This window comes from Balearica regulorum, chromosome 2 (assembly GCF_011004875.1).
Source record: "Balearica regulorum gibbericeps isolate bBalReg1 chromosome 2, bBalReg1.pri, whole genome shotgun sequence".
NCBI lineage: Eukaryota > Metazoa > Chordata > Aves > Gruiformes > Gruidae > Balearica > Balearica regulorum.
The window spans coordinates 148422964-148435520 of NC_046185.1; the positions used below are offsets into that span (position 1 = coordinate 148422964).

At 44.9% G+C, this 12557-nt stretch overlaps 1 protein-coding gene across 1 annotated transcript; it reads left to right on the forward strand.

The window, feature by feature from the left end:
* Positions 1–160: 160 nt before the first annotated feature.
* Positions 161–9572, forward strand: MSRB2 (methionine sulfoxide reductase B2). Its single transcript, XM_075747152.1, is given in 6 exon segments — positions 161–272; positions 1443–1492; positions 1494–1550; positions 2513–2589; positions 6592–6715; positions 9465–9572. Coding segments are annotated over 6 exon segments (528 nt in total).
* The last annotated feature ends 2985 nt before the right edge of the window (positions 9573–12557 follow it).

The window sequence follows — 12557 nt, forward strand, 5'->3', positions numbered from 1 at the left end:
CTGCAAATGCTGTGTGGGTATTTAAGCGGGTGCTTTTATAAGGTGCAAGTATATAGGTTGAATGCATGGACTAAATGTACAACCCAGTGGGGCGGGACGGGGGGAGACGCCGGCCGCGGCCAGTCTCCCCCCAGTCTCCCCCCCGTCCCGCCCCGCTGATATGGCGACTCATCTGCTCTGGAGGATACTCAGCAGCTGCCTCCTCTTCCTCCTCCATTCCCCACCATGGAGCTCCAGCAGCGGCTGCTCCTGTACTGCCCATGGTGGCACAGGTACCCTCCACCTGGAGCGTGGGGAATGGGAGGGAAAGGGATGGAACCGTCCTGCAAGGGGAGGGCATCCCCATTCCTGGTGTCCTCTAGCTGGCTGGAGAGGGCTAAGTCAGCCTGCTGTAGGTATTTCTCTTGAACTGTTTGGCAGGCCAAACTATAGTTTTTATAGTTAAACTGTAGTTTTCAAATTCTTCCCCCCCCCCATATCATCTCTGCATTGTATGAGATGAGTCCAGGCAAGTGTTCATCACTCAGGAGCTGATTTTTTTTTTTCTATGCTGATGGGAGATAAGCATGGAGCTGGTTCCCCACTTCGTACATTTTGGTTAGGAAGGAATTAAACTATTTTACTCTTTGTTTTTAAGCCAATCTATTAATTATTTGCCAATCCCATACCACCATAAACACTCTGCATGGTGTGTACAGAGTCCTAGGAGGCATTGCCAGAGGGTTGCGCCATGATGGGTAACTTCTGTTTTCCTGTTGTGGGTCCCTCACTTATCTATGGCCCCATTTCTCTTGGGCTGTAGGTGTTGTTTTCTTCCTGTGCTTCTTCTTAGCACCACTTTTCACTGATGCCTGTGGAAGTTGCCAATCTTTGGTGCCCATAAATGAGTGTTAGTTCTGGTTTCTGAGGGTTTCCAAGAGGCAAACTGCTAAACCTTTCAGCGATACCCAGGGATGAGGAAGGAGCACCAGCAAACCAGCAGTTATCCCAAGCCAGAATAGAATCACAGAATGGTTTGGGTTGGAAGACACCTCAAAGATCATCTAGCTCCAACCCCCCTGCCATGGGCAGGGACACCCTCCACTAGACCAGGTTGCCCAAAGCCCCATCCAACGTGGCCTTGAACACTTCCATGGAAGGGGCATCCAGAATAGAGGGCAGAGCTGGGAGAGCAGATGGACCCTTGGGTCGTAGCTGCCCGTTTCATTCAGAGCCTTCCCAAGTGGTGTGCTGGGGCTGCTCTCCAAATGCAGCACGCAGCATGGAAAGCTGATGCAACGTCCTGCACTCGCCCCAGCTCTTATGTCCCTGAAGTGCTCTCCTGCGCTCTGTCTTTACCCATAGAAACTTTAGAACTGAGGTGATGATGGAAAGCATCAACAGAGTCTAAGTTAAAATGGTGTTAAAAATAATAGAAATAATCTTTCTATATCTAATTGAAGACATGGGCTCTCTGACTAAACAAGCTGAAGCAACTGGTGCTACAGACTGGAAAAAAAAAATTGACTCCAGAGCAATTCTATGTTCCAAGAGAAAAAGGAACCAAACCAGTAAGCAAAGGTGCTAATGCTGGCCAAGGTTAAGGCACCTCCTCTGCCTGCTGGGCAGAGAAACCTGCTTTGGGGCACTGTCACCACTCACTTCCTTCGCAGGTTTTCCTCTGCCCTCTGTGGATGAAAGTTAGATTCAGCATACTGAACTGGGTGGGTTTTGTTCTGACCCAGTCTGGTTTGCAGATGAAAAAACATTCTGCATTCTTTTCATATTTTGGGTTTTTTTTCTGGGATAGTTTACTGCCAGCTCAGCTGTCTGTGTGGCAGTAATGGAGACCTTTCCAGAGGGGAGGAAGAAGATCGTATTTTTGCCCTGTAGTCTCCTTTTTTTGACTATATGTAGATTAGGCCATGCAATATTCAACAGCCAGTTACACCTCGTGGGCCAAATCACACACCCACCTTGTCCCCACGCTTTGCTTCCTTTCGTGATGAAGACCGTGTAGCACTGTGGGTGGAGCACCAGCATCCCTAGCCCAGAGCCAGGGCTTCTGCACGCGTGGAGCATGTACTGTGGGATTAAATCATGCGAACTCTGCCCAAATCCTTATCTGTAAAAGAAGGATCCTAATTCCAGAGCATGCAGGGTGGAGGAAGGTCCCTTTGTAGAGCCACTTTGAAGTTGTGGCACTCCATAGCAGAGCCCTGGTCTTTGGGATCCTGCACATTTCACAAGTTCCTCGGAGGTCACGACTCCATCCCTGGTACCTGGATGATTTATGCATCTGACTGGTCTCGAAGTTTCTGGGGGCAGGGGGTAGTCTTCGCTATTAATCCAAAGGCATCCTCCCCTTCATTTCTTTAGGCTGCTAATGTTTGTTCTTCAAAGCCCCCCTGTGAAGCCTTCTTTTTATGGTTTTTCTCCTGTTTTGAATCTGATTCCTACATGCTTGTTCCAGATGGTGAGCTTTTAAAGACCTGCATTATTAACTTCTCTTTTTTTCTTCCTTTTTAAAAAGCCACTTAGTGGGATCTATCTGAATAACACAGAATCAGGAATATACTACTGCGTGTGCTGCAATGCCCCACTATTCAGGTAACATCCTTTACGTTTCATGGTGTCCTTAAAATGCCATAACTGCGGCAGGAGGGGCAGCGTCTTTTCACGAGAGGAACGGAAAGCTTAGTGGGGTCAGAAGAACAATCCTTTGATGCCAGAGTGCTGTGTATAAGATTTCCAGGATTCCTGTGGTGATACAGGTACATGGTGTGCCCTTTTCTTGAGCGAATAAGGGTCTCCAGTGGCCAGCAGACAGTAGTTGCTACCTTAGGGTCTGCCTTTTTCTCCTGCCACACAGAGTCTCCTTTCTGGCTGATAATAATTCCCCATTTAAGAGGTCCCTAAGCCACAAGTTGCCACAAAATATGTGTGTTTATGTGTGAGCATCACTGTATGTTCACTCTGTTCTTGTGTTCTTCCACAGTCATCTACGGGCCAGAGAGACCTTTGGTCTGCCTTAGTCTGCTGCTACGTTCTTCCTGCTGGTCCCTCGTACCAGAGCCAAGACCTCTTCTTCACCCCCACCCCCTTCTTGTTCCCTAAATTAAATTCCACTATTTTTGCCTTTTTGGTTACATCTACTTTTTAAAACCTGGCTACGAATGCCTGTGCTATTAACCTCTGTGCTCTTTACAATACTATATATTTTGCAACTTCATTAAAGTCCAAGTAAAAGGAAATAGAGTGCCTCGGAGTAGGATGCGTGGAGGGTGTTCTGTTCTCTGTAACTGAACCAGAAAAGACAGTTCCTCATATTTTTGATCTAGAAAATAGCCTTTATATATTCCCAACTGCGAGTTCAATGGAATACAGCTGACATGCCCATTGTTATTATGACTTTAAAGGATGCATCTCAGATCAGAACTTCAGATGGGAAGCTGAGGAACATGAGATTTGGATAGTAAGAAGGGGGGAAAAATGTGACAGCTGTGTCAAAAATACCTAAGCTAAGCAATTAAATGGTAAAATTGGAGGCTGATAATTGTGAACTGTTAGCTTTCCTTTGGCCAAGTACAGAAAACTATTGTTATGCAAACAAACATTTGCTTAAATATATCTTTTTCTGTAGAGGTTTGCTAATAAACACTTTTAAATAAATTTATTTCAGAAGCCTATGCAGCATTGAAGAATATTCTAGAGACAAATACAAAACCTAAAAGTACCTCTGGAAAATTCAGATAAATTAGAGAATTTTTAAATTACTAAGCTGTGGAAGAGCTCCTTCAATTCCTTCAAATGTTCCTTCAATTTAGGGGTCCTTTATATTAGACAATAGATATTGACAGGGCAACATGAAGAGAGATGAGCACTGGAGGGAATTGCTTCTGCTGCTAAACTAATAACAAAACAACAATATAACAGTCATGCTGCTTTTTGCAGTACCCAGCTCTCAGAGAATATAGGTACTTTTGTTTAAAGCATAAAATAATGCTGAGCCTTACAGACTGATACAGGGAAATAATAATAATAATAATAATAATAATAATAATAATAATAATAATAATAATAATACCTTACAGAAAAAAACCTTTTAAGAAAATTGAAAAAGATTAAATGTGCAAAATAGTCTGAAAATATTTTTTCCATGAATGCATTATGTTGTGGAGGACACTAACAATGAGGGGAAAAAATGGTATTTGATAAAAGATTCATTCATCATGTTTATTTCCTAGTGCATTAAAAATGTCCTTTCTTTTTCAAATGCATTAGATCACTAGTTGCCGGTAAACATGAAGCATTTCCTCCTTTCTTTCAAAGTATACATGTATGTATACATTTATACCAGAATTTATTACCTTCTGCTACCAAATGTTCATTTGAAAGAGTTGGAAATACATGGAACAAACCCCTAACCTTTATAGATAGCAAATTGTGGTGCTTTAATGAAATCTCAAACCTTCAGCAAACCATAAACCTACAGCTGATATTCATACAGCAAAAAGCACTTTTTAGAATTATCTGGATTCCATCCAGGACAACTGAAATAAGGATCAAAGTAAATGACATGTGCTGGAGGAATGGTGTGTCGAAGGCTAATCTAATGCATATGTTTAGGGAAAGTCCATTTATCCATAAATTAAGTGGTGAAATACTTCAAAGGACAAATATGATCTTGAACAGCAATATTTTTGGGTACTAAAATGTTTCTATTAGGGAATCTAAGTGATATTACTGTTAGTAAAACCACACAGAGACCATTTCTGTTGAAAGCTAGTTTAACAGCTCAAAAGATTGATCCTTTAGCAGTGGAAAACATCTACAATAAACTTAAGTATTGTGAGTGGCATGTAAGGGACGGAGTCAGTCGGGGTCAGATGCAAAACCCACGTAGCATTAAAGACCTTCCTTGACTCTACAGGGTTTCAGAGAGGACCCTCCTATCTATGTATAAATAAGCAGAAGGATCCTTGTGTCAAAAAAATGAAGAGTTCTGATTGAAATATTTTGACAATGAAAAAGAAACAGCACAGGTATATGTCAGGGAAACTCGGAAGTCACGTACGAACATTTGTGTCCCCCCAGGTTACTCTGGGGGACTCTGGCTGATAGGCACAGTGCTTGTGTGGTTTTGTAGCAGGGAAGGCAAGGAGCCCTCTTTGGCTGGAAAGAAATAGGCCTGGAGCCCAAAATACCTTCTCGTACAAATGCAGTGTCTGCGAACTGCATTTGCTTTGGTGCAGCCTGCTTCAGTGCTGTGTCCTATTTCTCCCCCGTTTTATGAAGTAGGAGAGCATTTCTCATGGGTCTTTGCGGTCTGATGTAAAGGATTGAGCAACACCCCGCACAAAAACTAGCCTTTGGTCATTATGTGTTTGCAAATACTTTTATTTCCACAGTTGCATTGCTCAAAGACAGCCCTGTACAGTTAATTATAAAATGCACGCTGAAGCAAGCACTGTTCTTTGGGTTGGATTTTTTTAAGCTTTTTGCCCAGCTTGTTTATCTTGTCTTCCTAAAAGGCACTGCAAGTAAGATTTTCAGATTTTTCTTCACTGCATTAATATCCCACCAAAATATATGCGATATATACTAGTTATTTTGCTTTAAATTCTGTATTGACTAATGGACAATCCCCTTGATCACCGAAAAGCTGCTGCTGGTGTTGGTGTCTCCATCCACCACTAGATGCCAGTAAGAGCATTGGGTTTGTGAAACTGGGATAAAGCATGGGAAATCGGGAAGACATGCTTGTGGTGGGTCTCCACACCACTTATCCTAGTAGTATGTGAGTCCGTCTTCGTTTCTCGCTCACACTAGGTCACTCTTCGCTAGGAGAAAGTACTTATTGCTATCAAAGCTTGGACAACTTTAAACAGGATGGATTATCTCATTTCTGTATGCTAAATCCCAAAAATATTTTCTGATCGTATTTTCCAATACGCTCTAGGTTTTAATATGCAACTAAACAGGGTTGGTAATCCTGGATGTTAACAGGAGGCACCCACAAGTTGACAGTCTGTAGTACTGTTTCTGATGGCTGCGATTATCTCTTGGGAAAAGCAGATTTTTGTTCTGTGAGGATTTGTCATTGGCTGATTGATGGTTTGAGCAAGGCTCTATTTGATGTTCCAAATGGGTTTGATGGATGACTGCAAGCCGAAGCCATCATCGGACGTGAGCCTGGTCCGGTGGGCCAAACCAGCTATTTTCCATACTTGGTTTCTTCTTGTAAGCTCTCTTCTCTGAGAGTGTGCTGTATTGGGCCAGGCTTCAAAGTGCAACTTTGCAGGTGTAATTCAGCTAAACAATGAGCTCAGTTATTGGGAAAACCTTTATTCAAGATTTATAAAATGCCAGCCTGTCAGTGAAGTAGAAACGGTGAGGCAAAAGCTCCTGTCGTGGGCTGACTGAGAATTCCCTTTGGAAAAGAGCTTCCAGCACAGTTTGATGCCAGTGAGAAAACTTCTACTGTGCCAAGTATTATTAATAGTAGTACAAGACAGGGATGAGGAAAAAAAGCCAATGTTCTTATTAAAACCAGACTTTTTTGTAACATCTCTGTTATTAATTAACAAGAAAATCTGGTTTCCACTATAGGTCAGAAAAGAAGTACAATTCTGGGACTGGATGGCTGTTGTTTTCTGAGGCTTATGATAGTTGTGGCAGAGATATCTGAGATAACTCATTGGGATCAACTAGAACTGAAGTCGTCTGCAAACAGGTATGTTTATTTTGGAGGTGATACCCAAAGACCCAAATCTTAATGAGTAAGTTTTCTTTGTGCCCATGAATGAATCTACCTAAATACAGCAGTGAGAATTACGGTATCACTGGAACCATTCTGTCTCCCTTCTTGGTATGAAACACATGAGTAGAGTTCAAAGTATCAAATACGGGCAGTCCATTTGGGGTGAAGAAAATGATGTGACTGGGAAGACTAGTTGTGTAAGTATAGCCAAGGGCTGGAGTTTAGGCAGAAATTTATTCAGATGACCTGAGGTGAACCGCAGGATGTAAAAACAGACAGTAGAAGGGACTTCTAGAAGGGAGATTTAGTCCATGCATTTGCCCTATTACTGAGGCAGTTCTTGCTAATTCAGTCCTGTTAAATATTTGCTGAAGCTGTTCTTAAAATATGCAGTGATGGAGACTCCACAGCCTTACTAGGTAATAGTGTTTCTGTCCTTACACCTTTTCCTTTCCACAGCCCATGATCCATCCTTGCTTTGGGACCTGCTGTAATGCCCAGGTCCTTTTCTAATGAACTGCCACTTCTAGCCTTTTCTTCCCAACCCTATCTGTGCTGTTTATTCATAGAATCATAGAATTGTTTGGGTTGGAAAGGACCTTAAAGATCATCTAGTTCCAACCCCCCTGCCATGGGCAGGGACACCCTCCACTAGACCAGGTTGCCCAAAGCCCCATCCAACCTGGCCTTGAACACTTCCAGGGATGGGGCCTCCACAACCTCTCTGGACAACCTGTTCCAGTGCCTCACCACCCTCATCGTGAAGAATTTTTCCCTTGTATCTAATCTAAAACTCCCCTCCTTCAGCATAAGGCCATTACCTCTTGTCCTGTCACTACATACCCTTGCAAACAGCCCCTCTCCAGCTTTCCTGTAGGCCCCCTTCAGGTACTGGAAAAATTACTTTGCTTAAGGTTTAAAAGTATGCAATGGAGTTTAATGAATTGCATCTTAGGTTTGGTTTTTTTTGGGGGGGGAGATTTGTGTCTGTTTTTCCAAACTGTTAAGATTGTTAATACTGTCCTCCAGCATGCTTGCAGCCTCTTCTAGCAAGACTAGGAAATATCTGCAAAGATAACAAGCATTTGCTGCAGTCCATTATCATGGCAGAGTTCATGTTTGCAGTAATATCCAGCAATCACCTTTCAAGAACCACAGCTGAAGACAACCTTCCAGTTTTATAATGAGCCACTGATAGCTACTCTGAGTCTAATTTTTTCCCATCAGTAATTCTGAGGGGGGAAATCCTGTTGACTCATGAGAAAGACCTACAGTGACTGCCTCAATTAACTTGAAATTTTCATTTTATATCGAGATGTCTAGATCCTCCCATTTATTTCCTACACTTTCTGGCATTAGTACCTCTTGACTTCTTCTTCTGGGATCTGCTTGTTAGGGGGCATATACTCATCCACTGGACAGAGGCAATTACTCCAGGCTGTTTTTCTAGTGTCTCCCCAAGACTCTTCCACCCACACAACTCAACAGTGAATTCATGATACAAGTTTCTTAATTCAGGATAGCACAGTAGGTACCAGCATGACATTGGTCCATAATTGCAATGGTAATAACGTGTGTCAGTTTTGCGTGGCAAGGTTTTGGTAGCGGGGGGGCTACAGGGGTGGCTTCTGTGAGAAGCTGCTAGAAGCTTCCCCTGTGTCTGATAGAGCCAATGCCAGCCGGCTCCAAGACGGACCCGCCGCTGGCCAAGGCCAAGCCAATCAGCGCCTCTGTGATAACATATTTAAGAAAAACAGTTAGAGAGAGCTTTTGCAGCCGGAGAGAGGAGTGAGAAGATGTAAGAAACTCTGCAGACACCCAGGTCAGTGCAGAAGGAGGGGCAGGAGGTGCTCCACGCGCCGGAGCAAGATCCCCCTGCAGCCCGTGGTGAAGACCATGGTGAAGCAGGCTGTCCCCCTGCAGCCCATGGAGGAAGGATGAGGGGGTGTAGAGATTCCACCTGCAGCCCGTGGAGGACCCCACGCCGGAGCAGGTGGAGGCACCTGAAGGAGGCTGTGACCCCGCGGGAAGCCCGCGCTGGAGCAAGCTCCTGGCAGGACCTGTGGCCCCGTGGAGAGAGGAGCCCACACCAGAGCAGGTTTGCTGACAGGACTTGTGACCCCGTGGGGGACCCACGCTGGAGCAGTTTGCTCCTGAAGGTCTGCACCCCGTGGGAGAGACCCACACTGGAGCAGTTGGTGAAGGACTGTAGCCTGTGGGAGAGACTCACATTGGACGTGAAGGACTGTCTCCCGTGAGAGGGACCCCACGCTGGAGCGGGGGAACGATGAGAGGAGTCCTCCCCCTGAGGATGAAGAAGCGGCAGAAACACTGTGTGATGAACTGACCGTAACCCCCACTCCCCGTCCCCCTGTGCCACTGAGGGGGCCAGAGGTTGAAGCCGGGAGTGAAGTTGAGCCCAGCAAGATGGGAGGGGTGGGGGGAGGTGTTTTTAAGATTTGGTTTTATATCTCATTCCTCTACTCTGTTTTGCTTAGTAATAAATAAGATGAATTCCCTCTCTAAGTTCGGTCTGTTTTGCTCGTGATGATAATTAGAGAATGATCTCTCCCTGTCCTTATCTTGACCCATAAGTTTTTTTTCAGTTATACCTTTTCTCCCCTGTCTAGAGAAGGAGGGGAGTGATAGAGCGGCTCTGGTGGGCACCTGGCCCCCAGCCAGGGTCGACCCACTACATAACGGTACATCATTTCTGTTGCAGTGTGATGCCCATCTAGGCCACGTGTTTGATGATCGTCCCACACCTTCTGGGCAGAGGTTTTGTATCAACAGTGTTTCATTAAACTTCAAACCAGGCTCTGGTCAATGAGAAGTGGATCTCTATGGCTTCCAAAACACCCTTTCACTGCTTGTACAACAGGCTTGTGAAAAACTCTTGCACTTTTAATTTGGAACTCAAATTTTAGTACTTAGGCTATTGCCCCTTTGCCTTCCAGCTATTATTAGTGTTGATAAAATACATATTTTTGTGGTAACTCTTTGGCAGTCTGCCTTTTCATGGTTAGGGTGACGTAAGTGTTGATCTGTTTATTCTATTTTTTTAATTTAAAAAAAATCCATGCAATAGTTCACATTCATAATTCATATCATCATTAACTGTACTGAGGCTGCAGAAATGAAGTGCTCTTCTGAACCTGACTTTGCCTATGCCGAACAGTGGTTGTGGCACCCAGGAATACAGATGTACATGGCCGATCATGCCAGAGCTTTTACTTCTGTAAAATCATCATATCCTTCTACCGGGAAGCAAAAATAACATGAAATTCCAAATAAGGTTTGAGTTTGTTTTGGTTTTTTTCCCCTGATGTGAGAGACTTTTAGCCAAGCCAAGTGCCTTTTCTGTGAACCCATAAAAGCAAAGTCCTGAAGAAGGGCCTAATTAAAACTATTCCAGGCAACGGAACCAGTGGAGACACAGAGTCTTTCTTCTTTTAAATCAATGACTTTGATTCTGTGTCCAATAGCAGAGCTGAAGTAGGGTTTGCTCCAGGAATTTCCTCTTACAGAATCAATACAATAATAATGTAATGGTCTGTTTAATACCTCCAGACTTCTGTTATCACTTGTGTATTTCAGAATCGAAAAAAAAAATGTGAAATTTACTGTATTTGGGGGAAAAAAAATCAGCATCAAAAAACATGTTCAGTGAAGTGACGCTTTTATTGAAAACATGCCTCATCTGTTCTCCCTTGTACAAGTTTGTAAATACTTCTGTATTCTCCCAAGCATTGTCACCGTGGTTTGCTGTAACAGGAAAATAAATTGTATATTTGTTAAATTGAGCTTTCCTGCTTTCAGATTTTTTCCAGAGAAAATAATCTCTGAGTCAGAACACTAGCTCCACTAAACTGGCTAGGTTTAAATGCTTCCCTGCTGAGAGTTACTAGGCAACATCTCATTTGGCTTTACCTATAACAGGCTGTTTCCATTCTCCCCGCTTTGGTTGCCTCAGTAATCAAAAGGGTGTGTTCATTTACTAGTGTAGTCTTAAAACTGTTTAATGTCTTCAGAAAATGGACCTCTATTGCACTGAATTTACTTTTGCTCCTTCTGTCTTGGAGCTCTGCAGTTTTTTCATTCTCCTGTACTTTCTACAGGAGAACTCTACAATTTCATAGATTTTTAAAAACATCATACAGAGACGGTGATCGCTACAGCCAACCAAAACCAGAACAGCACAAAGGCCACCAGCAGTGTGAAGCAGCATGAATGAAGCAGACATTTGCTGCTACTGGTTTTATGTGGTGTCATAGATGGTGACAGCCATGTTGTCATCAGAGGTGTCTGTTAGCAGCAGCAGCATGCTGCTTGCTGTGTCTGTGCTGCATCATGCTCTGCCACGCAGAGATGCCCTCGCATCACCTATCGCTATCGTCTCTGCTCTCAAAAGGCTTTGCTGGAGGCCAGGTGCCCACCAAAGCTGCTCTGTCACTCCCCCTTCTTAACTGGACAGGGGAGAGAAAATATAACGAAAGGCTCCTGGGTCGAGATAAGAACAGGGAGAGATCACTCACCAGCTACTGTCACGGGCTAAACAGACTTGACTTAGAAAAAATTCATCTAATTTATTACCAAGCAAAACAGAGTGGAGTAATGAGAAATAAACCTAAATCTTAAAACACCTCCCCCCACCACTCCCTTCTTCCCGGGCTCAACTCCACTCCTGAATTCTCCACCTCCTCCCCTCCAGCAGCACAGGAGGATGGGGAACGGGGGTTGTGGTCAGTTCATCACACGTTGTCTCTGCTGCTCTGCGACTCCTCACACTCCTCCCCTGCTCCAGCGTGGGGTCCCTCCCACGGGAGACAGTCCTCCATCACCTTCTCCAACGTAAGTCCTTCCCACGGGCTGCAGTTCTTCACCAACTGCTCCAGCGTGGGTCCCTTCCATGGGGTGCAGACCTTCAGGACCAGACTGCTCCAGCGTGGGTCCCCCATGGGGTCACAAGTCCTGTCAGCAAACCTGCTCCAGCCTGGGCTCCTCTCTCTCTCTGGTTCTACAGGTCCTGCCAGGAGCCTGCTCCAGCGTGGGCTGTCCACGGGGTCACAGCATCCTTTGAGTGCATCCACCTGCTCCGGCATGGGGTCCTCCACGGGCTGCAGGTGGAATCTCTACACCTCCTCATCCTTCCTCCATGGGCTGCAGGGGGACAGCCTGCCTCACCATGGTCTTCACCACGGGCTGCAGGGGGATCTCTGCTCCGGCGCCTGGAGCACCTCCTGCCCCTCCTTCTGCGCTGACCTTGGTGTCTGCAGAGTTTCTTACATCTTCTCACTCCTCTCTCTGGCTGCAAAAGCTACTGCTATTTTTTTTTTTTCCTTCTTAAATACATTATCACAGAGGCACTACCACTGTCGTTGATTGGCTTGGCCTTGGCCAGCGGTGGGTCCATCTTGGAGCCAGCTGGCATTCACTCTGTTGGACCTAGGGGAAGCTTCTAGCAGCTTCTCGCAGAAGCCAGCCTGTAGCCCCACCACTACCAAAACCTAACCTTGCCACACAAACCCAAAACAAGGTTGTACAGAAATCTCCATCCTCGCATGCTCTGAATGCATGTACCCCCTCATCGTGATATACTTTCATTCACCGATTGCTTGTTTGCTTTTTTTCCTTAAAATCTATTGCACAGCTACTGGAAAGGGAGTTTGGGCCTGATTGATAGGCATTCTTTAGTCAGGCAGCCCTCTTCCCTCTCCTCACCTTTCCCATCAGGAGAGGGCTGTCTCAGAAAGGAGCGTGACCTGAAGGTGTCCCCGGCTGGACTCCTGTGTTTGGCCAGGTGCTGGTGGAGAAG